This window comes from Heteronotia binoei, chromosome 8 (genome assembly GCF_032191835.1).
Source record: "Heteronotia binoei isolate CCM8104 ecotype False Entrance Well chromosome 8, APGP_CSIRO_Hbin_v1, whole genome shotgun sequence".
Lineage (NCBI taxonomy): Eukaryota > Metazoa > Chordata > Lepidosauria > Squamata > Gekkonidae > Heteronotia > Heteronotia binoei.
Genome location: NC_083230.1, coordinates 81,921,749 through 81,947,457, shown reverse-complemented (window position 1 = coordinate 81,947,457; position 25,709 = coordinate 81,921,749). Strand labels below are relative to the sequence as shown.

Below are 25,709 nucleotides of genomic sequence, written 5' to 3'. Positions count from 1 at the left end.
CCTGGCTGACATTAGGGTGACAGCGGGTGTGCTCAAAGCCGGGCTCTGAGCGTGCTCAGTGCTTGGGTGTTCCACCGACCCCTCTCAGCCTTCCCACAGCCCAGGAAGACTGGGTGGGTTGGGGACAGCCGGGCAGCGCCTGCGCAGTGTGGTCCTCAGAGCCGAGGAGTGCACAGTGCAGGCACCTCCTGCTTCACGTTCCCCAGGTCTGAGCTACAGACCCAGAGAACGTGAAACCAGCTGGGCAGCGTAAGTGCTCCATGGAGCCTGCTTTCCATGCTGGGTGTGGGGAGAGGGGGTGCCTGGTGGCACCCTGTAGACCAAGTGGCATCGTAGGCATCTGTCTACTTGGCCTACTTCCACCCACCGGCCATGACTGGGAACTTTGGAGGTGGAGCCAGGAGCAAGAGTGTGGCAAGCATAATTGAACTCCAAAGTGAGTTTTGGCCATCAAATTTAAGGAACTGCACACAGCCACCCTGAGTCCATCTGGAATGGGCGGGGTATAAATTTAAAGTAAATAAATAAATAAATAAAATGCCTTCCCTCAATTAAAAATAATGACGAATAGGGGCACTTTCTTTTGGGGTTCATAGAAGTGGACTCCCTGATCCAATCTTTTTGAAACTTGGAGGGTATTTTGAGGAGAGGCACCAGATGCTATGCTGAAAATTTGGTGCATCTGCCTAAAAAACAGTTCCTCCAGAGCCCCAAATACTAACATGCCAATTCTCCATTACACCTGATGGAAATCGGTCTCTATAGGAAATAATGGAGTGCCCAGCAGACATTTCCCTCCCCTCCCCCAGCTTTCTGATGACCCTGAAGTGGGAGGAGGGCCTCCAAACCAGAGGATCCCCTACCCTCACCTGGGGATTGGCAACCCTAAGGGGGGCATGCCTTGATGTGCAACCTGCCCAGGCAGACATTGTGTGGCAGTGTCACACGACACCTGCAGCAAGCACCTCCCCCACCAACCTGACACAGGCACAATGAGGTGTGAGGTGGGCCTTCTCTGTGGCACCTTCCTTCTCCCTCTTCCCTGCCCACCCACTGCCCAGGCACCCAAGCTTGTCTGCTACTATCCTGCCTCACCTGGTCTGCAGTTGGGTCAGCCATTTGTGAGGCTTGAGTGTTCCCTCGGGCTGCCGCAGTGGTGCCTTCTGAGCCTCAGCAGTAGCCAGGAGCATCCATGCCAGGCAGGCCCAGCTGCTCATAGTCCTCCAGGAACAGGATGCCCAGAACTCCACACACCCTTGCCAACTGTCCAAGGCATTTCAGAAACAGCTGCACTAGGTGGAGGCATGGCTGCTGGCGCTTTCAGCTGAGAGAAGGTAGTGGTGGGATCAGGGAGGTCATGACTGGAGGTGGGGTGCATGGCAAATTAGCAAGGGGGCAGGGCACCATTTGCACATCCCCTGGCTATGGCCCTCCACTCCCCCTGGTGGCCAGGAGGGATTAATGCCTGTGTAATACTAAAAATTTGTGTATTGTTTTATGAAGATCAGTTTTCTTTTGTTTGGCCTTATGGGTCTTTTGGAATTCTAAACCTGATCATTTCCTGTCATCATAGGGAGTTTAAACATTTTACACTTTCAAAAGGGTCAAGAGGGAAACCAGAAAATTACAGGCCAGTTAGCCTAATGTCTGTAAGAGGGAGCTTGGCCTCTGTGTCCTGTTGTTGGCCATGCAGAGTGGTTGGCTAGTGCATAAAACAAAATGCTGGACTGGATGGACCACTGGTCTAATCCAGCAGGCTCTTCTTATGTTCTTAAATTCCCTTGCTGTCTACTCTTACAGGTATACATAGCAAAACAAAGGTTCTGTGTCCACATTATGATGTTCTGGTTTTGTCTGTTGTTTAATATACAGATGGTGTCAAATAATCTGGACTGGCCTGAGAACACAGACTATCCTAGTGGCTGTTTGAGTGGCAATGTTTTAGGAAATGGCAGCATGTGATATGAATGGCACATTCCAGGCCCCCATACAACACGGAGGATGCCTAAGGCATAGTTCTCAGGTTATAAAGTGCTGCTACTAAGGGTCACAACATCATTTGGACCCTGATACATAGTAGAAATAAGTGATTGTTCCTTGTGACATCTTACACAGCTGGGGACAGATTGACCTCGTCATCCTGCTAACAGTCACTATTAACTTGCTTTCTCCATAATGCTTTGCTTAGATTTACATCTTTAGGCAGTTTGTTTTATCATTGCCAATTCTAGGAGTGTTTTGTGCTAGCTGTTTTTCCTTCTTCTTCTAGCACTTTGATAGTCACTTTGCAGCTTCCTGGTGCTTTTAGGTTATTGGGCACAAATGAGCATTCAGCGGTGTTCATTCTCCAGTTTTCTGTAATGTATGTTTTCTGGGGTTTTTAAAGTTTCCATCAGCCTCTTTCAAGCGGTGCCAATATTTTGGATGTGGGAGAGTGATTGTGATTTGTTCCAGAATGAAGTGTCTCCATTTTCATTCCACAACCATCAGCTCCATGAGAAGTCAGGCAAACCTGCAATGATTTTAACAGTCTCAGAGGTGATGGGGTCCCTTGGAGGATGAGCCTCCAAGGATCTCCAGGCAATGCATAATGGAACCTGAGGCCTAAAGTTCTTTTCACTCTAATTTTGCATCTCTGCAGAAATGGCAGCAAATGTATGATCAGTTTAACTCCATTGGAGTCTGTTACATATTTGTAGTTAGGACTATGTCTTTTTTTCTTTGCTACCCTAATTCTTTTCCAGGCTTCCTCCAGCTTTCCCCTTCCTTTGTGTCCCCCCGCTCTTCATCTGTTATGCCTTTTCTACCTCTCTGCAATGGGGTTGTTAAAGGTTGTTTCTTCTTCTTTGCTCCCCATCTTCAGACTCCTCTCTTGTATTCTTATCTTCCTTACCAATCTCCCCTCATAGAGCCATTCCCCAGGGTGACTGATGGACCATTAGAAAAAGATTAACAGGTTTGCACTTGTCTAGAGAAACAGATGTCAGTGAGGAGAGGAAAGTGAGCAGAAACAGGTGACCTTTTCTGTAAGAAAGGCAGAAGCATGACTGTTAAAACATCCATTCCTCGCTATGACACAGAAGGAATGAGAGAGCAAACGCATCTGCAAGAGTGAGAAGGACAATCCACCATTATATCTCTCCGTGGCACCACATTACATTTCTCATTATCACTGACATAATCTTTCGACTCAGACTGAAATTGATGTCTTTGCTCCCCCACACACACCAGAGTGAATTTGCATCTGTGACTTCAGGTTTATATTTATCTCTATGGTGCACATCCAAGTAGGTCAGGCGTGGTCTCTGCTGAAAATAGGCACATTTAACACATATGAATTTGTGCCTTTGTGGTGGAGAGTTCCTTGAAGATAAACACTATCTGAGAAATGCAGATTTTCCCTGATAATCTTTCTACACAATCGGGTTTGAGAGTGAAAACAGATGATCCTGGGGCAACAATGAAGAGCTCCTCCCACCATTTTAAAAACACCGATATCAGCCATTTGAGGATCTGATGTTGATTGGGGTGCCCAGAAGGGGAAGAGAGGTTTAACTCTTTACTCCCTCCAATTTCACTGAATAAAACCACTCTCATGCCAATATGTTTTAATTAACCTTAAAGGAAACAGATGGGCAGCTCGTATTTTGCCTTTATCTTGGTTTTTTAGGGGTACTTACAATGTGTGATTCATGTGGAAGGGTGATTTAGATTAAAATCTATCTGCCCTCTCCCACACCTATCTGCCCTCTCTCTGATCCAAATCAAGTCCCACTATGTCTGATACTCACATTATACACACAATATAGATATATATATATGGTTGATCTGATCACAGATAAGAACTTAAGAATATAAGAGAAGCCATGTTGGCCAATGGCTCATCCAGTACAACACTCTGTGTCACACAGTGGCCAAAAAACCCAGGTACCATCAGGAGGTCCACTAGTGAGGTCAGGACACTAGAAGCCCTCCCACGGTTGTCCCCCAAGTACCAAGATTACAGAGCATCACTGCCCTAGATAGAGAGTTCCATTTATTCCCTAATAGCCACTTATGGACCTCTGCTCCATATGTTTATACATTTCCTATTTTTACCCTCAGCACAATAAATTATTTATTTATGACAAGCAGGTCACCCACCTTTCTTCAAGCCTGCACTTTTCATTGTCCAAGCAAGAGTGTGCTATATTGGGTGCTTGCTGTGTCTTCTCTCATAAAATTATGCCCGTAATTATTGTTGTGATTTGCATCCCATAAGGCATGTAGTTGTGTAAGAGTAGGTATCATAGAGGATATTTTTCTGTTAACGTTATTAGTGCTATTCAGTTAACTTTTTTTTTGCTATTGTTTATATGTTTCCATCATTTCTTGAGTGACTGTGGGCTTCCCCTCAATCCAGTGCAACTCCAGCACTGAAACACCCTATATCTAGCCCTACTTGTTGTGATTGAACTTCAGAAGCTCCCCTTCCCACACTAAACTGCCATTTCAGAAGCCAACCAAGGCCTCACCCATTTAGCATTTTGTTTGTTTGTAACATGATAATTTTGTTTGAACACTGAGATAGGGTTGCCAGGTCTTACCTGGCAGCCAGTGGGGGACTGTACTTCCATGCAAGGCACAGTGATGTCACCCAGAAGTGACATAATCGCACCAGCACATCACATGGGAATGCTTTAGTATTTGGGTAAAAAAACTCTGGCATCGTAGAGTTTTTTAACCCAAATGCTAGAGCATCCCCGCATGATGTGCCTGGCATGATTACGTCACTTCTGGGTGATGTCATCACTCCAGGCAGGTTGGGTGCCAGTGGAGCTCTTTGGGAATGGGGCTCCCCCCCACATTGGCCAATCCTGTGCTGGTGGGTTGGAGGCCCCACAATCAGGGGAACTCCCGCCTCCAGCAGAATGGGAACCCTACACTGAGATATCAAGCTTAAACTTGGTTTGACTCACATATTCAGAAATACATTTCAGCTCTGAATGGCAGCTCAGCCCTGTCTCCAGGCTCACTTGGGGAGAGGAAAATGCAAATCACAATGCAATATGATATATTTTGTGAAAATTGAGACATCTCAATAAACTTTGCTATGTATGCTCAGGAATACTTCCTGCATTTCAAGCAAACCCCAGCTTGATTTCCACTCCCATCATCCATTTCTGCCCAGAAAGTTGTAAAATACAATGAAATGCAATATCTGCCTTGAATGTCAAAGTGATACATTCAAGACATCATTATGTTCTGGAGAACAGCCTGACCCCACCTCCCTCATGCACACATATCTGTTGTCAAGCAGGCCAGGAAACATGAAAAAAACAGTCAGTGCAATATCCCCCTTGAATGCAGAGACATTGGAATGAAAGTACATTAACATGTTTGAGACATTAATCCCAGCTCGAGCACCACGCTATTTTTCAAGAGCGCAAGGACAGATATTAACCTTAACACAACACAATATTTGCCTTAAAGTCTGAGATATTGGAATGAAATCTTATGTGCAAATGCTGGAAAACATTCTACATTTCAAGTTCAAAACCTCACATGACCCACCACCCATTTCAAGAGGTCAAGGGGAAATGTGAAATACAATGTAGTGCAGTGTTGGTTTGGGAAATTAAGAGATCCCAGTAAAAGATGGTGTCTGTGATTGTATCATAACTTCCAAAGTTAAAACAGCAAAGGAAAAGGAGGTATAAAGGAGGCATTGTTGTTAGCATACAGCATTGTGTGTAGTATATAGCCAGGAGACCCTAAAATTGTCTGGAGCCAGAAGTTCTAGCTCTTTTAGTGTTATGCACTACTAGGTGGCAAGCTAAACTTGTTTTTAAAGCAAAGGACATTTCAGAGGTGGTTTGCCATTGCCTGCATCTGTGTCACAACCCTGGTATTCGTTGGAGGTCACACTTCCAAATACTAGCCAAGGCCAACCTTGTTTAGCTTCCGAGACCTGACAAGATTGGGCTAGCCTGGGTAGGGTTGCCAGATCTTACCTGGCTGCTGGCCCAGGGGGGTGGATTCCTTTGTTCTATGATGCCATAGATCTTTTTACCCAAATGCTAGAGCATCCCTGCACAATGTGTCTGACATGATGACATCACTTTCAAGTGGCGTCATCAGGCCGGGCATGGTGGGCACCATTGGAGTTCTTCAGGGGTAGGGCTCCCCACAGGCGAGTTATGTGCTAGTGGGTTGGAGGCCCTGAAATCAAGGGAAACCCCACCCACAGTGGGAGGCTGGGAACCTGAAGCCTGGGCTTTGGGAAAATGCACTGTCAGGGCAAATGCACTGTAAAGTGATGTATTACTTCAAGATCAACATATCATAATTTAAGTTTCTTTGTTTGAAACATTTTAACCTCATCTAAAGGTGCACAAGAGTAGTTTACAAAAAATTAAAGTAATGTAACAAAAAAATGTGTCAGAAAATAGCAGCAGTTTATGTGCATGTTCAAAATAACATTACAAATTTCATGATGAACCCAATTTTGACCTTTGTGTCCATTTTCAAGAGAGCCAGGAGCCTCTTGGTGTGTTATCCTGGATGGCTGCAAGAGAAGTATCAGTGTGAAGGTGGCCAATTTTCCAGTTTGAGCCCAAATCTGCAGTAAACAAGCCTGATCATAAAGAAGAAAGGCATTCTTCTGCCAATTCTCTTTCCTATTCTAAAGTAGATGCTGGCTTAAGTTCTGTACCTGTCTTAAATAAATGCCTTCAGTCTAGACAATGACTCACACAACAGCTCTATAAGGGATTTTTTAACAAAGTGGTGATGTGTCTTTATATGCCAGAGTATCCTGATAAGAGTAAAACAGAAATAAAGTGTGTTTGTGAAAATAAGATATATGGGCAACTCAATCCAGACATATGTGGCGGGCGGCCACTCGGGCGTGGGTAGATCTATGGCGCTGCTCATTGAACTTCCAAAGGGGAGACGGTATGCCATGCTGGGAGAGGGAAGAGGGACCCGACGAGCGAGAGAGAACCCGTCGCCATGGTGATTCTGCCCAGGTGCACGCCATTGGCCTGCTGCCGAGGCAGGGGTGGGGGAGGCACAGGCTCGCACAGGACCATGGGATTGGCCGGCCCGTTGCGCGTGACCGGGTGAGGGGGCGGAAAGCCTGTGTCTGAGAGGCTGTCAATCCCCCCACTTCCTCCCGCTATCAGAGACTCTGCCAATGGCAGGCTGGCGGCCAGGGGCATGCACGGACTAGCAGGAAGTGCCAAGTGCAGGAGTTCCCTATCCTAGACAGCAGCTGGAATGTGTGTCTGGGAGCAGCCAGACCAAGTCCAAAAGACACCACCAGCAGCACCCGGAGCGCCCCCCCCCCCACCGATGTTGCCCTGCTGCCGCCCCCCACTATGTGCAAGGAACACCTCACCTGGGGGCCACAGAACTGAGTGCGAGCCATTTGGTATTCATCCACTTCAGCAAACCCCCCCCCTCCCAAGTGCCCAGCGCACGGTAGCCCTGTGCGGTCGCATAGGCCGTCAGCCTGGGCAGGCTGAGGGGCGGCACCCCCCTCCCCATTCCAGCAACGCAGGAAGCAGCATGGTGGCTCAAAGCCCATTCTCCACCCCCAAGAACCAAGTCTGCCCACCCTCCCAGGCACTCCTTCGGAGAGGCCACTGACAGGGGGGGGGGGTTGTCCTGGGAACGTGCAGCATATGCCAAGCAGGAGAGACAACAGAGGGCACAGCTCAGACTTTATTTTGCCAGAACAGAGTGCAACAGTTTCCCTGGTGCATGCTGGGCAGTCTCGCCATGGGCGGGCCTCCGCTCCAAGTGATGGAGAGAAGCAGCTGAGGGAGTGGGGGGGCGGTGGAGTGGCACACGCGGAAGCCTCTGTGTTGGAGTCCCACCTGTTAAATGGAGACAGAGATTAAGAGCACCTGCAGGGGCGGTGGCTGGAAGAGCAGGCTGCATTTCAGCCAAGTGCTCTCTTAAAGGGACAGTCTCTGGCCCACCTCCCCGCAATGGGGTAGCTGCCACACACACACACCACGTGCCCCGCCAGGGGTAGGGAACACGGCAGAGGGCAGACCAAGGGAAGGGAGCAGGTGGCAGCAAAGGGGAGCGAGGTCAGCAGATACCCCCTGCCGGAGCCCACTGCCTGGTTCAAGTGCCAGAGACACTCGCACACCGAGCAGTTGAGAGCGAGGGGAGGGGGAGGCTGGGGGGTGGACAGTGGAACTTACCCAGCCATGGGCGACAGTCCTTGCATGCAGAGCCTCCGGGAGCCTGGAACCTGTGGAGACCTGGAAACAAGAGCAGTTAGCCCCAGGGGAGAGACCTCTCTCTCCCCCTTGCAAGTCAAAGATACTGTCAAAGCAACCGCGAGGTGCAAAACCCATCACCAACGTGCCTGCCTGTCCATATGGCCAGGAGCTCGCCAGCAGATCTTCCCACTATGCACTCCTCTCCCTAACAACTGAGTTGTGCGAGGCCAGAGCGGAAGTATTTCTAGGAGGGGGGAGACCGCGATTGGGTGCTGGGGAGGGGGCTCGTCAGCCCAAGGCGTGAGGGGATTGGTGAGGTAATCACGTCGCTCCCTAAGGGGTTTCCGAGCTTCCGCAGCGGCGGAGGCGACCTTTATTTTTGGTTTCAACGAGTGTCTATGGGGCACACCACCATTTTTGCAGGCGTAAAGTTGCACCTCTCGGGAGGGGCGTGTCATGGGCCAAACTGGTCAGGAAGCCGCCTAAGCCTGGCCACACCCCCAACTCCACCCCCTCCTTCGCCTGAATGCCGCGCTCCACCTCATTTCCACCCACGCTCGGGTGCAGCCCTCCAGCGCCGCTGCCTTCGGGCAGAGCTGCGCTCAAGCAGCCCCTCGCCCATGTAACTCCCCTCAGCTGTGGGGGCACTGGTCGTACGTCAGCACAAACCCTTCCTGCGCCCAAATAGTGGCTCATCTGCTCCCAAAAGACTTTCTGCCCCCCCCCCCTCTGGATTGCGCTTTTAATCACTGAGAAATGTAATGTTCTTGGCAGCCAAAGTCCACATGATGTTGCAATAAATGGGGACTTAACCAGCTCCACAAACATGGGATGGGTGGTTGGAACCACTGAAAAACATTTTGGGAGACAGATTCTGGCCTCAGTTTTAGGGCAAAATGGCTAGGTCCTCCACCAAAGAGCTTTATGAACAGAACCAGCTTGCCACTAGGCAAACTAGACAATTGGGCACTCTCATGTGACTTGGTGATGTTATCAGTCCAGGGAGTGGGGCACCAGAAATTAGCCTTAGGGTACCAGGCAGTCTAGGGCCAGCCCTGTTTCTGAACTATGAAAGTCACTTTGAATATTCAAACTTGTGCACCTTACAAGTTTGAATATTCAAACTTGTGCACCTTGTGCGCAATATTCAAACTTGTGCATCATTTTAGAGGATATGATAGAGGTCACAAAGACAAAAAATAGCTATAGCTATGTATCTTTGCAGGCCTAAGCAAACTTGGTTCCCAAGGCAGCATCTGAGCAGCTTCTGGAAGGAGGCAAATGATCCAAAAGTAAGCTGTAAAGCAAAAGGAACGTGAAATAATCAAAGTTCTGATTCTACAGCCCAGAAGATGGCAAAGAGAGAAATAAAAGAAAGATTGCCTTTGAGGAGGCAACTAATATTTCTACTCTGAAGTGACTTCTTGTCCTCCCACAGCATAGCAGAGCTTTAGTGATCCTGTGGGACTGGAAATGCCATGTTGCCTAATTCCATGTGTACTTACTCACAAGTAATCCCTACTGGTGTGACTAGGACTGTAGACTTCTTCTCTGTAACCAATATTTCTGTCTTTGCCTTTCAGTTCTTGCTTTATTGCTTTGTTATTCAAACATAATTACAGATGGAAATTGAGTCTTTCTCCTCTCCCCCGCCTTTCAGTCACAAACACACACACACATCACTCCACCTTTCTGCATTTAGGGGAAGTGGCAACTTTAATAAAAAGACTCTGACGCACGGAAGGTGTCCCATTCCCCTCCCCTTCACACAGACTTTTCTGTATTCAAATTTTCATGAGGTCATTGATCATATTGAAGTGTTGGGAATGAATTAGAAGTCTGCAGAGAAAAAAAGGATTTGCTTTTTCAGAACAAAGGGGATTTTTTGGACAGCAGTTGTCAAAACCACTTGGTGCAAGTAAACAGATAATTGTGTGGGACAAAGCTCTCAGGAACTGGAATGGAAACTCAGGAGGAAGCTTTGGAGGGCAGGTGGCTGGGGAGCAGGGCTCCAGTCTATTCATTCAGTCACTTATTTAGGATAAAGAAGAAGCAGAACTGTATTTTTCTGCCCCAATAAGTGGAAATTGTTTGCAGCTGCTAGCATGATTGTAAAGGATCCAAATTTAAATTCCCGATCTCTCTCTGTGTCTTATGCGCACAGGGCTGAGCAGTTTGATTTACACATCTTTCCACCTTTAAATGAGAAAGAAGCATTATTCCATCTACTATGTACCAGCTTACACAGGCCACTGCAGACCCTATTAGAAGGACTTTGTTCTTGGCTGATGTTTTGCATTCCCAACAGGTTACTTTCATTTCAGCTCTCTATCACTCAAAAGGAATGGGACTTTTTAAAATACTTGTTTTACATACATTACACTTAAACTGGCAACAGTGTGGAAGGCTAGTGTCTGTGTGCACACCAGTCTATGGAACTGTGAAATGGGCTTATGTGCAAGGATGTTTGTTTTTATGCCCATTAATGTAATGTAATGCTGGGACAGGATGAGGTTCATTTGTTCTTATTGCTTCCCATGACTTCTGTAGGGAGGGGGGGAATGCACATACTAACAAGTATCATTCTAATGTGTCTTACTAACAGGTACTTTGCTAGTTGTCTTTATGCAAGAAAACACCATCAGGGACCGCTGTTCGCTCTTCCCCTGCCCTTGTTTCTCATCCTTTGCTGGTCTTTCTGCTCCTTGTTGTCACACATTAGCAAGCTGGTTCTCACTGCTGCTTAATTCACGTACCTTGGTACTCTCTTGGGTTAGACCCCTGTCGAGACAGAGAGAGAGTAATGAAAAAAGATTACCAGAACTGGACCAGCAAAAGGCTAGTGGATAAATGCTGAAAGAAAGAAAAATACTGAGACAAAAATTGAGAGAGGAAGGGAGGGGGAGTTCATGGCCTACAGAATTCCAAACAGAATTCCAAAAAGATGGCCCTGATTTTGTGTGTGTGTGTGGGGGGGGGTGATCTTTCCAGACTTTGAAACAGATTTAATTTTTTGTAAAAAACAAAACTGCTGTATTGTCACAAGCTCCAGGTTGGTGGGAATGGCACCATAACTCCCACATTATTTATTCTGCTTCCAGTGGTGAGATGCAAACTGAATAAACAAGGGGTTGGGTCCAAATTACTGAGAACTTAGCAAAGAATTCCTGCTGAGCCCCCTCTCCCCCATAATTATGTTCCTGGAGTTCAGGGTTCCTTAAGAAACAGTGTAATGGGCAAATTAAAAGGTGGAATCATCCTAAAAAGCCCTATTGCCGGTAGAAGTGTCATTTTGCTGGAGTAAGTGCCATTACACAAATAGATCCAACCCAGAATTCTCAGTATGCATTCAGGCACATTGCCAGAGATCAAAACAATTTCAAAGTTGCAGTGAGATGCTGGTTGTAGTCCTGTTTTATGTTCCTGAACATCCGGAGTTTCAACACAATAAAAATGGCATATCATATTGGAAAGCATAAAAAATCTTCAGTCATTAATTGGTTTCTTTGCAACAGTACATTACTATATTAAACTTACTGAAATTACATTCTTCAATTCCAGAGGGGTAACTCTAAAGCAAGTACTATAAAACGTTGTTTGGAGGATATAAATTACAGTGATAGAGAGGTCTAAGAATGTAAAGTACACCAGGTAAAAATGGGAAGAAAAGGTGAATTGTCACAAAATAGTGGAATATCATGGTGTAGGGGGGGATATACATTAATTGTTCTACAAAATAGTCTAGGAATACCAAATTAATCCCACTGTTTGCACACAATGTAAAATAGTCTATGGCTGGTTAGTTTTCTTTCTGAATTGCTTTGGATATTTTTTGTTTGTTTCTATCTCTTGCAGCCAGAGGAACTAACCAACATTTTGGAGATCTGCAATGTGGTGTTTACCAGCATGTTTGCCCTGGAGATGATCTTGAAACTTGCTGCCTTTGGACTCTTTGATTATCTCCGCAATCCGTACAACATCTTTGACAGCATCATCGTCATCATCAGGTGATAAAAATCATTTTTAAAAGTTGTCATATGCCATCTGAGAGGCTAACATATTTCAATTCTAGAATCAGCTTTTGTGGACTATAGTCCACTTTGTCAGGTGCTTGAGGTGGGTTTTGATTTTGCCTGTGCATGCATGCACATATACATGTGATTTTGAAGGTGGAGGCAAATGTGAACAGCCAGAATTCTATCCATGAAAGCTTATGCTGTGATATAGTGAACTGTAGTCAAATTCTTAGATAAATGCTGTAGACACAATATAACATAAATGAGACTGAGCCTTGGACTTGAAGCCTTGGGTTCAAAATCCAAATCTGTCGCAAGGTTCTCATATACAAGTCCTTCCTATCGTAGCGTGTAAAACTGAGAGAAGCCCAATGAAACATCACAGGCTTTAGCCTCTGTTGAAGAAACCCTCTTTAGATCCCAGTGATCTACATAGTTAAACTCAAACTGCAAATGCCCTCCTTTTGCACAGCGTGCTCAAGTGGGTGGTATCCACTCAACTCTAGGCAGTTTTGAGTTAAATTGATTATTTTAGAATTGCCAGGTCTGACTCAAGAAATACCTGGGGACTTCAGGGGGATGGAGTCAGGAGCAAGGGTGTGACAAGCACAATTGAACTCCGAAGGGAGTTCTGGCCACCACATTTAAAGGTACCGCATGTCTTTTAAATGCCTTCCCTTCTTTGGAAATAGTGATGGATAGGGGCACCTTCTTTTGGGGCTCATAGAATTGAACCGCCTGATACAATCTTTATGAAACTTGGGGTGTATTTTGAGGAGATATGCTGAAAATTTGGTGCCTCTACCCCAAAATATAGTCCTCCGAAGCCCCAGATACCCATGGATCAATTCTCCATTATATCCTATGGGAACCAATCTCCATAGGGTATAATGGAGCGTCCAGCAGACATTTTGTTCCCGCCTCCCCACTTTCTGATGACCCTGAAGTGGGGTGGAACCAACCTCCAAACTGGGGAATCCCCTGCCTCCAGCTGGGGATTGGCAACCCTAGAGTATCTTAACCCAATTTCATCATTGTTTCAGTCCTGGTTTCAACATAGAAAAAAACCACTTCAGTCACTAAATCATTAGCCAAGAACAGGGCAGGGGGAGTATGTTTGTTTTGCTGGATCTCTCAAAAGCTTGTAGCACCACCAACCACAGTACCCTGGATGGTTTGGCTGAGGTGAGGATCAGGGCCACTGTGATCTGTTGGTTCTGGCCCTTCCTGGCTGTTTCTGGAAGGTGGAGCTGGGAGTATTCTGATTTATGCCATAGGCATTGTGCCATAGTGTTTTTCCCCAGCCTGTTTAATATCTACATGAACCTCATGGAGAGAGGAGTTACAGAGTGAGATATCATCAGTATGCGGATGACACACACCTCTCTCTCCTTTCCATCTTATTCTGTTGGGGTAATGAACATTGTAGACCATTATCTGAATGCAGTAATGGTCTGGATAAGGCCAATAAACTAAAGTTGAAGACTGAGGTATTATTGGATGGTGTTAGTACTATTGTGGAACTGGGAGACACTCTAATTTAGTTGGACTTGTATTTCCCCCGGCTGAAGGTTTAGTTTGGGGGTGTAGAACTATGTTAGAAGGAGCTAAGAACATAAGAGAAGCCATATTGGATCAGGCCAATGGCCCATCCAGTCCAACACTCTGTCTTACAGTGGCCAAAAACCAGGTGCCATCAGGAGGTCAACCAGTGAGGCCAGGACACTAGAAGCCCTCCCACTGCTGCCCCTCCCCCAAGCATCAAGAATACAGAGCATCACTTGCCCCATTTATACCTTGTGGCTGATAGCCACTGATGGACCTCTGCTCCATATGTTTATCCAATCTCCTCTGAAGCCGTCTATGTTCCTAGGGAGAAAAATTCTAAGAGAACAGCACTGCCTCTCTGGACCTGCATTTGGCTATTCAATAAATCCTTTATTACAAACACAACCATTTGCTGCTGCGTTCTCATTATTATAGCAAAGGGAACTATTAGATCTGTATCTACAATGAGATGTTCAGATTTCATCTAAAGTGTACATCACTTTTTCCAGATTTAGTTGGCTCACCAGCTGCAACCCTGCCTTGAGAAGTGTAATACAGTCATAATTTTGTCAGCTTCAGGCTTTAAGGATGCCAGCCTCCAGGTGGGGCCCAGGGATCACCCAGAATTACAGCTCATCTCCAGACTAAAGAGATCAGTTGCCCTGGAGAAAATGGCTGCTTTGGAGGATGGAATCTAGGACATTGCACCCCAATGAGGTCTCCCTGGGCTCCAACCCCAAATTCCAGGAGTTCCTCAACCTGGATCTGGCAGTGCTACCCCAGCATCCCCAGGGGGGACCTGGCAACCCTAATTCTGAATGTGCTATATGTGTGAGGTTGCCAACTCCAGTTTGGCAAATTCCTGGAGATTTGTGTCTGGAGCCTGTGGATGGTGGGGTTTGGGAAAATCCGGGACCTCAGCAAAAGTATTTTACCACAGGTTCCATCCTCCAAAGTAGCTATTTTTCCCCAGGGGGACTGATCCCTGTAGTCATACATTCAATTGTAATTCCAGGAGAACTCCAGGTCCTACCTGGAAGTTGGCAAGCCTATAATGTGAGCTATCCTTAAAGATAATTTGATTGCTTCAGTTAGTCCAGAATGGAAGAGCATCACTGAATGTCTGTGTTGCTTCCTGTTCAAACTCAAGGTGCTAGTTGTAACCGATAAAGCCTAGGACACTCTAGGACCTAATTATTTAAAGGACCACCGGTCCCCATTTAGTTCTGCCTGGACAATATACTCTTCATCTCAGGTCCCTTGTGAACCAGGTTGCCACAAGGGATGGAGCCTTCTCAGTGCTGCCTCCCTTTGGAATGCCTCCCTTCACTCTGTCAAGGCCTGCCTTGACATAGCACTGTGGCTATCTGGTGTCCTAATGCCAGGCCAAAATATTTTGATATTAGCTTGCTTTTATAGTTAATTGGTTGCTGCACAATTCTCCTTTTGTTCTCTGCTCTTCTTTTTAATGGGATTTTAAGTGCCTGTTGTTGATCTGTTTTAATTTTGGCTATTTTAATTGCTGCACAACACTGTTCATTGCTGGGTTTGAGATATGTTATATCTTTAGAGTTCAAGGGATTACATTGTTTTTTGGGGACGTAAGATTATTTTTGTCTTTTATTTTGTGAATTTGCTTTGAGCATTTTGATGGCAGGGTGGTGTAACGTACTTTAAACAAATAAATACCAAACATTTTCACTTGCCTTCAAAAAGAAATCAGGGAGATTTCCCTAACAAAATTCCTGCGGAAGGAGACCAGTAATTCTGGGCTCTGACAGAAAAGGTCCTGTTTCTAGGGGAGGCCAACCTTGCCTAAAAGGCACAACAGGAAACAGGAGGTTGTGAAAACTCAGCTGTTGATAGGGTTGCCAGCTCTGGCTTGGGAAATTCATGGACTTTGGTGGAGTGGAGCCTGCGGAAATGGGGGTTGGCAAGGGGAGGGACTTTCGAGGGTATAATGCCATGATGTCCAAAAGCAGCCATTTTCTTGAGGGAAACTGATCTCTGTCACCTGGAGATCAGTTGTAATCCCAGAAGATCTCCACCCTCCACGTGGAGGTTGGCAACCTTGTCTGTCAAGGAAGTTCATATGAAAGGAGACTGAATGTGTAGAGGTGGGGATGCCAGCCTCCAGTTGGGACTCAAAGATTTCCTGGAATTATAGCCCATCTCCAGACTACAGAGATCAATTTCCCTGGAGAAAATGGAGGCTTTGGAGGCTGTACCCCACTGAGCTCTTTTTTCCTTTCCAGGCTCCATCCTCAAATATGGTTGCCAGGTCCATATCTGGGGACTTTGAGGGTGGAGCCAGGAGACTTTACATTTCCCATAAATAAATAAATAAATAAATAAAAATACAGCAGTGCAGTTCCCCTGAATATAGTCTTCATTTCCTTGTCCCCAGCAGCTGCACTTCCACTAAATGAAAGTGAACATAATAAATAGTTTGCAAGCACACTTTTGTGACCTCACTGGGGCAGTTTATTCACAGGAGTGGCTGAATGTAATCATCTGCTGTATTTGAACCAACTTCAAACTAACAGGAAAACAAAAGGAGAGCAGCCTAGGGAGTAGAGTTTCCCTCCATCCCATAATCATGTTCTAGTTAACTCCATTTTGCTATACACATGACTTCTGAAACTGATGCAAAACAAACAGAACAACTGCAGTGGCTTCTCTTTGTTTTGCATATTGTTCACACACTCACTGGGAAGAGCCATGTGGCTCTGCTTGCTTGCCTCACTCATGCAGCTTTTCTCCTGCTGTGATTTAAAGGCACATTGTTGTTGTTGGGGTGGGGCCTGCAAAACCAAGGGATCCCCTGCCAAGAACTGGGGGCTGGCAAGCCTATTCTCAAATCTTCAGGGCTTTTCCAACTCTATCACCCATCCTCCACTGGTAGACTTGGGGTGGGGGGGAAGACGTGGCAACCTTAAAGTGAAAAGCAGCATCAGATATGCCTAACTGTAAAATAGGATTAAAAGTGTAATTGTTGAAATGAAAAAGATAGAGAATACGAGATAAGTAAAATTAAAACCTCATTAGGGTATGAACTGCAAGGCTACCCTAGCACCATCTTAAGCTTTCTCAGCACTAGTCCTACCTGAGATCTCTTAATCGGAGCTGCGTGGAATAATATGTCTGCCAACTTCTGCTTGGGAATTTCCTTGAGATTTGAGGGCAGAGTCTGAGGAGGGCAAGGTTGGGGAGGTGAGGGATCTCAGCAGGGAAGTGATCCCATGGAGCAGAAGTGTTGAGTTCAATTGTTATGAGGGCTGGATCTGACATAAATGTGACTTTGTTAGGCTGGGCCACGTGTGTGATAAAATGCCCCAGGTACTGGAGATATAAGCTGTATAAAGGACAGCATCTAGTAAGCTCTGACTTGGTATGTCCTCACTGTGAAGCCCCATTGGCTGGATGGGTGCAGAGGAAAACCTGCATGGGAGGACAGGAGAGCCAGTGGTGTAGCACTGGGCAGATGCTCCTGCACTGCCTGGAGGGGAAGCAAACCCCTTTGCCTGCTGTTTTCTGCTGCCAATGCTGTGAGCCTATTCTCCAGGGTAAAAATGTGAAGTGGCTGGGTGTTGTGAGCTCCCCCTAGTCCCCAAGCCACGATGGAAGGGAACTGGGTCAACAACTAACCCCCCCCTGCTTGCGGAAGCGGGGGGTGGGTGACCCAGTCCCAAGGTCATGTGCACAGCAGAACCCAGGCCAAGCAAAGCCTGATAAGCCAGAGATGCCCATGAGGCAGCAGCCATCTCTAGCCATGGCCATCAGGCAGTCCATGGCAGGGAAATCTGGGGGTTCTAGACAGAGATTATCAGCAAGCTGTGCAAGCCTCGTATGGCAGCAGCTGCTCCAGGCCAAAGGCCACCAGATCATCTGATTTGAGAGTGGGCACGAAAGGCTGCTAGGTGGTCCATGGGGGAGGGAGGTCCAGCCATCACAAGTTTGGTGGCAAGACTAAGCCCCTGATGTGTGGAAGAAACTGCTGAAGAATGCCTGCTGTGGGCCAAAGCACAGCTGCTGCATTGGGGATGCAAAATGGTGGCAGCATTGGCCGCCAGCAGGCCCCAGTAGAAGAATGTCTGCACCTCCTTACATGCAAATGCTGATCCCCATGGCCATCCAGGACAGCATCCCTGGAATTGCAGGCGAGTGAGCAGACAGGCACACAACTTCACCTTGGAATCCCAAGCCAGCATGAATGTGTCTGCAGTGGTTCTAAACTTACCAGTGAGGTTACGGCTGAAGCAAAGGAGTTCTGCTTGACTGCTGCAGATTAGGTTGTTCTGCCATGCTGAAGCAACAATCAGAGTGGCTCCACTGACTCCCCCTACCCTGAACAGCCTCCTGTTCCTCTCTCACACTAGTTGCTTGCGAGCTGGATAAGAACCCTGGACAGGCAAGTTCTGTCCCCTGGAACTTGTTTGATGCCCATGCAATAGAGTCTACCCTTTGAAGCTGCCCTTTCCTTCAGGGGCACTGATCTCTCTAGCATGGAGACTGGTTGTAATTCCAGAAGAACTCCAGGCCCCACCTGAACTCTAGACTGAACCAGGGTCCTATTTTCAGATCCCATTTCCTTCTCTGCAGATATGATCTGGGGGGGAAAGGAGATTTTAGCATCTCTGCACCCCAAAATAAGCTAGGGGCCACAACTAACTATATAATGTACTTCTGGTAGGTCTGTGCATAGCCCTAGCTTTAAGCAAGGTAATGAGAATTTGCCTCAGGCAAGCTTTTTGGGTAGTCTTAAATAGCAGCAAATTATCAATAGTTTACTTTGTTATTATACTTTCCCCATCATTCTAGGTGCTGTTAGGAATTTTTGCCTCCAGGTCCAAAACATCTTGGCCTGTCCTTGGCCAAACCGTGCAGTCAAAGATGCCCTGTTTGTGCATCCAGTCCAAACCTTTGCTTTGGTGCTTCCTCCTGCTCCCAAGAGAGCTGTCTCCATGATAGGGTTGCCAAGTCCAATTCAAGAAATATCTGGGGACTTTGGGGGTGGAGCCAGGAGACTTTGGGGGTGGAGCCAGGAGACATTATGGGTGGGGCCAAGATCAAGGCTGAGACAAGCATAATTGAACTCCAAAGGGAGTTCTGGCCCTCACATTTAAAGGGACGGTACACCTTTTCAATTCCTTCCTTCCATAGGAAATAATGAAAGATAGGGGCACCTTCCTTTGGGGCTCATAGAATTGGACCCCCTGGTCCAATCTTTTTGAAACTTGGGGGGTATTTTGGGGAGAGGCACTAAATGCTATACTGAAAATTTGGTGCATCTACCCCAAAAAACAGCTCCCCCAGAGCCCCAGATACCCGTGGATCAATTCTCCATGATTTTCTATGGGAATAAATCTCCATAGCGAATAATACAATTTCCAGCAGACATTTCCTTCCCCTCCCCCCGCTTTCTGACGACCCTGAAGCGGGAGGAGGGCCTCCAAACCGGGGGATCCCCTGCCCCCACCTGGGGATTGGCAACCCTACTCCATGAGCAACACAGCCTTGCCTTGCCTTGCCTTAGAAATTCATCTGCAGATCATGAACTGATTTGTACCTTCTTGAGAGCAAAAAAGGTGAGAAGGGAAACTCCAGAGGTTAATGCACAGGGTCAAGGAATGAGATAGGGATTTTATTACCCACTATGCTATCAGCTTTCCTGTGGACTCTGAGCAATTCATTCAAGCTCCATAAAAAAACATTTTATTTATTATTTATCTACTTCATATACCCCTGCTGTGTTCCTGGTGGAAATCCAGAGTGGCTTATAGTTTTCTCCTCTCCTCCGCTTTATCTTCACAGCACCCCTGTGAGGTAGGTTAGGCCGAATGTGTGTGACTGGCCTGAGGTTATCCAGCAAACTTCCATGGTGGAGTGGGAATTCTAGCCTGGGTTTCCCAGATCCAAGTCCAACATGCTAAACAGTCCACCATTCTGGCTCTCCAGGGATGTCCTTATGGTGATTGTATGAGTCTTAAAGACTTGCTGTCCTATCCTACATCATCATCATCATCATTAAAATTTATAAACTGCCCTTCCTTGAAGGGTTCAGGGCAGTGCACAAAAAGTTTAAAATACATAGAAAAGTAATTTCAATTTACAATAAAAATGACAGAACTTAATAATGGCATAAAATCACATTTCGCTCCCTTGTTCGGGTGGATCAGGGACTGGCCATGGAGGAGGCCATAATGAGAACCATAGTGTGACCCATTGCTGTCCTCAACCGTAGGTATGTTCTATTTTACATGCCTTGCAAACTGAGCAGGGTCCTTCAGGGTGCAGATATCACCAGGAAGAGAGGCCGTGGCTCTAGCTGAGGACAGCCGGATATCTTTTGTCACAGAGGTGGCACAGAAGGAATAGTTTTCACCACCATAACTATGGCTACTGCAGAATCTAGTGAATCTAGAGAATGGGGGGAGTTGTTCTCAGTGTCCATTCTCTGCCAATTCCACCACCTTTTTTAGAGACCATGCTCCAAGCCAGCTCCACTGATTGGATCAAAATGAACTTTTGGTTGGAGCATGAGTGAGAAAGAACCCTGCCCCTATCCTGATTTTTCACTGTTGTGTGCAAGTTCTGTATTACCACTAGGTGGAAGATGCCATTGCTGCTACACCAGTCTAAAGTTGGCTTGTATCAATGGAGCAGAACCACAGTCTGTTTTGCTGCACTGGCAGAAAGTTACAGCACCTAACCCTGCACCAGTCTTTGTACCAACAACCAATGTTGTGCAACGGCTATATTGTTAGGCCTGGGTTCAAATGTGTACTCAGCCATGAAGTTCACTTCATGACCTTGAGCCAATTGATATTAGATGGACATTCCTAGCTCCATATAGACTCAGGGGAGGGTCCTGTTTTTAGAAGAATGCTGAGGAAAATCGACAGAGGGAAAGTTCTAGGTAAAATTGACTAAGACGGTGATTGATAGTCAGTGACTCAGGCGCCCCTGGCTCTGACATGCTGCTTGTAGCTCTTCTGAACACCATTCTCCAGTAGGGCACTAGCCCCATGTTTCAGGCAAGTGAGCTAAACACTAGCCTGGTGGAGCTTGCAGTTGGTTCCCCCCCACCCCCGGTAGGACTTGTGGAATAAGAAATTTGCAAGCTTCCCTGAGGTGCAGGCCTCACACCAAGGATGGAAGTAAACGTGGCTCTTTTGATTGATGGCCATTGCAAATCTGGCTCTCTTATGAACTACAGAGTGAACGCCACTGGGCTCAGAGAAGTGGAGGCTTTCAAGAACTAAAAAAAACTCTTTGCAAACAAAGTGTATGCCTGTAGCAGGCGTTCTCAGGTATACACACATTTTCCAGTCAAAAATCCCCTTTTATATATACACACACAACATTGACTCAGAAGATTATCTATTACAGCAATACTTTGTTCACACATGATTATTTCAGCCTGATTATGTATTACTTATATGAGCGCACACAGAAACGTGGTTCATATAGTAAGATACACTACAGCAATTTAAATGGAAATTCATTTTCTCTCCTTTTCTCTCTTCCTCTCTCAGACACACACAGGGGGTGTCTTTCTGGCCCCTAATTGAAGGTTCCTGAAATATATTGTCCATTCAGTGCGCATGTTGTCTTTTGTCCTTTCTTTGGATCCCTTTCTATCGTCTTTCTCAACATTTCACTTTAACACTTGCACATTTTCTGTCTTGCTCTGTTTGTTTCTTGTCTGTAGTATCTGGGAGATCATCGGCCAAGCAGATGGAGGCCTGTCTGTGCTGAGGACATTCCGGCTGCTGAGGGTGCTGAAGCTGGTGAGATTCATGCCTGCCTTGCGGCGTCAGCTAGTGGTGCTAATGAAGACCATGGACAATGTGGCTACTTTTTGCATGCTCCTCATGTTGTTTATCTTCATATTCAGGTGAGAAATGGGGGGGGGGGGGGAGGTGGGCTCCTTAGTACAAGTTTAAGAGTTGAGAAATAAGAGGGGGGGGTCCCTCAGTACAAGTTGAAGAGCTGCCTCATAATATTGAAAAATTACACAACTTAGATCAGAAGGATGCACAATAGCTAGCTGTTCGCTATACCATACCTTTCACTGGGGAACAATGAGCAATCATGCCAGTTTTCTGTGTCTTTAACCCAGGAAGGATGTACAGTAACAGTAGGAATATGAGCTGAGATATAAAACGATAACTTATGAAATTGTTGGAGGATGAAGACTACATTTCTGCTTTTGAAGATCAATGTCCCCAACACATGATGAGGACATGTGGGAAATGTCCATGAAAACTGCCAGGGAAATTTGACTCATCATCTGATCAATTTTATCAGTGTCCCACAGTCAACATCAGAGAAGCTGTTTGCATTTTCTTTTAGAGAGAACCAGAATGATGAAGGCAGGAGAATAGTATAGCAAAATAATAACTGACAAAGCAGGAATAGGAGAAAATCTGAATGGGAATAATCAAAAGCTGAGATGATTCTTGATGTTGGTTAGAATGAGACTGCATGATAGAAATTCGCCTGCTGAGCTGACAGATATCAGTATATTGCAAGCATGATTTTAAAAGGGTTATACAATACAAATAAATACGTTTATAAAGTCATGTAAGGGAATATTGTTGCTTCTGATTTTTGAAACCCATATCAGGGATCTCCACCTGTGTATATATGTGGGTCTTGAGACACTAAATTTAGCCTCTTTGGAGCAAATGGTTCCCCTTGGTTACCACCATTATCTATCATTATGAAACTGAGAGCATGTTCTGTGAGGTTCCATGATTGCTTTTTCAGTCTTTCTTTTTTAAATACAGTGCAACTGCTGAAGCTACAGTTTCAAGGAAGAGAGCAGAACCTAGGGAGAGCAGGACTTAGGGAGTGAAGCTTCTTAAAAACCCTTCCCATTTTATGCTGTTTATCTGTTAAACTTAGCCTCCCTAAAATGAAAAGATGCCAGTATCTGTATCCTTTCTTTTTAGGGTGGCAGCAGCTTCGGCATAACCTATAATTCAGTACAGAATCTAATTCACATTACACAAAGTGGGGAGGAAATAGATATGGTAGTAATCAGGCTGGGTTCAGAGAGATGCAGTATTGGTTAACCAGAAAATGAAAAACAATCTTAAATCATTGTTATTTATGTTATAACTTTTCCCAGAGTCTCATTATGGGACAAAAATGCTTTGAGACCAACATTAGGGAGAACTCTCCACTTCCTACCATGGGAAGGATCAGGATCATTCTGCATTATTATTCATTGGGGATAGCTCAAGATGTGTTAGTCTGTCTGTAGCAGTAGAAAAGAGCGAGAGTCCAGAAGCACCTAAAGATACTTGAAGAAATGAGCAGTGATTCATGAAAGCTCATACCCTGCCACAAATTTTGTTAGTCTTTAAGGTGCTAGTGGACTCTTGCTCTGCTTTTTAGGGTTATTCAAAGTTTAAAGTAGGGATGATGAATCATAACAGATGTAATGTTCTCATGCAAGTTACACTATCCTCATAATTACCTATTATGAAATACTCCATTAGCAGCTCCATCCCTGAGGAGTCCCCATATGGTCTCATTGCTCCTTTTCTAGAATATATAAAAGTTTTCCTTCTGGCCTACCTTCCTTAGTGGCTTTACACTCTTTGTGCTCAGGCCAACAGGGAGCTTTTCATCTCATAGGGCCTGAGAGGTGCATTGTACTCAGCAATTTTTTGTACAAGGCTACAACAAGAATGCATATGTTGCCATTTGTGAAAATGACATTTCTGTGTATTTCACCTGTTGAGGCAATGCATTTTCATACAAATAAACATAGTTTCCCCACTACACTTGTGCATGCAGAGTTAAGGATGGGCAGATAATTTGCGAAGGTCTCACACACAAAATATTTGTGAATTGATAGCCCCCATTTAAAGACAGGTCACTCAAAGGATAGTTAAACTGACTTAGGAGCAGACAAAAATGCATAAACTGAGTTCAGGAAATGCAGTAGGAAGGAAAGTATATACAAACACATGCAAATGCAAAGGAATTCTTAATTGATGAAGTACAGTTTCACAGTTGTGAATGGGATCACCCAGTGTGGTCTCTGGATGGGGCCTGGAATGGTTCTGTGGTTCTGTGAGGCCTGGAATGTTCATTTAACTGCAGTTCTTCAGTTGTGCATTATAAAAGAAAAAGTAAGATTCTAACAGTACCATCCAGTGTAAAGTTTCAGGCTTCTAAATCCCTTGAAGTGAATGGGTTTAGAAGGTTACACCTCTGCTTAGGATTGCAGATGTAGAACATTATGTTGTGATGTGAAGAATCCTAAATTTGAATGGAGGAGGCCAGGTCTAAATATCTAACATCCCATGAAGCTCACTGGGTAAGCTAAGCAGTCATTCTCAGCCAAATCTGTTGTGAGGATAAAATGGAACAATTTTCCTGGATGACCTTGGGCTAGTCACTCTCTTTCAGCCTAACATACCTCAGAGGACAGAGGGAAGAATGATGTAAGCCACTTTAGGTCCCTAATATCTAAATAAATAAGCATATACTGCCTTGAACTCCTTTGGAGGAAAGGCAGGATACAAGTGTAAGCAATAAATATATTAACAGAAATATGCAGACAATTAGAACACTGTAGAAATGTATTGATAATAAAAATTTTATCTTGACAGCATCCTAGGAATGCACATCTTTGGGTGTAAATTCAGCCTCAGAACTGACACAGGAGACACAGTTCCTGACAGAAAGAATTTTGACTCTCTGCTTTGGGCCATTGTCACTGTGTTCCAGGTGAGTCTATGAAAGGGCAAAAGGAGGATGCAGTGGGAAATGGTATCATCTCATCAAAGAGGTATCATCTCTCAGAAGCATGAAGTGGTAAGAGAGAGCCTGGCATGTGAACAGATTGTCTTCTGGGCCCAGCAGTATATTTAACACAGGATTGCACACAGTCCACCATGCCATGTATTGGAAACCCATTAAAGAGCTTGATCCCATCCGCATCCACTATAACTGAACTGCACTTTATCTGCTGCTCATCTCCAGTGATTTGTCATCTAGATTTCTATGCCTATGACACTGGCATAGAACAACGAGGCTGATGTGTCCCCTCCATGACAATAATCTCAAAAGATAGGCATATGAATGGTCTCCAAAAGACACTTAAAAACAAATATCAAAAGAAAAACTTTTTCCTACTAATTAGTACAGTTTCATAAAGCAGCATATTTGTTCTTGATTGAGGTTCACATGGTTGGTTTCTATTTTTCAGATACTCACTCAGGAAGACTGGAATGTTGTTCTCTATAATGGCATGGCCTCAACTTCCCCTTGGGCATCCCTGTATTTCGTGGCTCTCATGACATTTGGCAATTATGTTCTCTTCAATCTGCTGGTGGCCATCCTAGTGGAGGGATTCCAGGCCGAGGTGAGTTGCTATAGTAACTGCTTTTCAAGAGAAAGGGCACCAGTCTATGGGAGAAGGAGCTGGAAAAGAATGCTAAGGTGTCCTATGGCCAACTATCTTCTAAGATCTGCTTTTGTGGAGAGTGGATTTTGAAACACCTGCAAAGAAGTGCTCCATAAATTCGGCAACACACATGACACAACACATCCTGAGCACCATGGGAGGGGCCTGTCTTGTCATTTAACAGCCAATGGCAAATAATTTGGATAGCAGTTTGCCTGTCTTGAAGCTTCGCTATTTAACTATGACAACAAAATGCTGGAATCACAGAGGAAAGTCTCTCTTGCTGTCATTATGCTCACAATTCCCAGGTCTTTGCATTTATTTTCCCAACTCAGGGTGATGCTAACCGGTCGTATTCAGATGAGGATCAGAGTTCATCAAACATAGAGGAGTTTGACAAGTGCCAGGACAGCCTGGGTAAGATCAATGGGTCTAAGAATCTGAACTATCATTACAGAAATGACATCTGCAGAGCGGAGGGAGTGTCTCTTGCAT

General features: G+C 45.5%; 1 protein-coding gene across 1 annotated transcript in view; it reads left to right on the top strand.

Moving 5' to 3' along the window:
- Nucleotides 1-25,709, top strand: part of CACNA1I (calcium voltage-gated channel subunit alpha1 I) — a 537,094-nt gene that overhangs the window by 441,916 nt on the left and 69,469 nt on the right. The window contains exons 11-15 of the mRNA XM_060245420.1: nt 12,075-12,226; nt 21,498-21,683; nt 24,418-24,535; nt 25,017-25,172; nt 25,550-25,631. Of these exons, the coding sequence (XP_060101403.1) occupies nt 12,075-12,226; nt 21,498-21,683; nt 24,418-24,535; nt 25,017-25,172; nt 25,550-25,631 (694 nt within the window). The remainder of the gene's footprint in view (nt 1-12,074; nt 12,227-21,497; nt 21,684-24,417; nt 24,536-25,016; nt 25,173-25,549; nt 25,632-25,709) is intronic.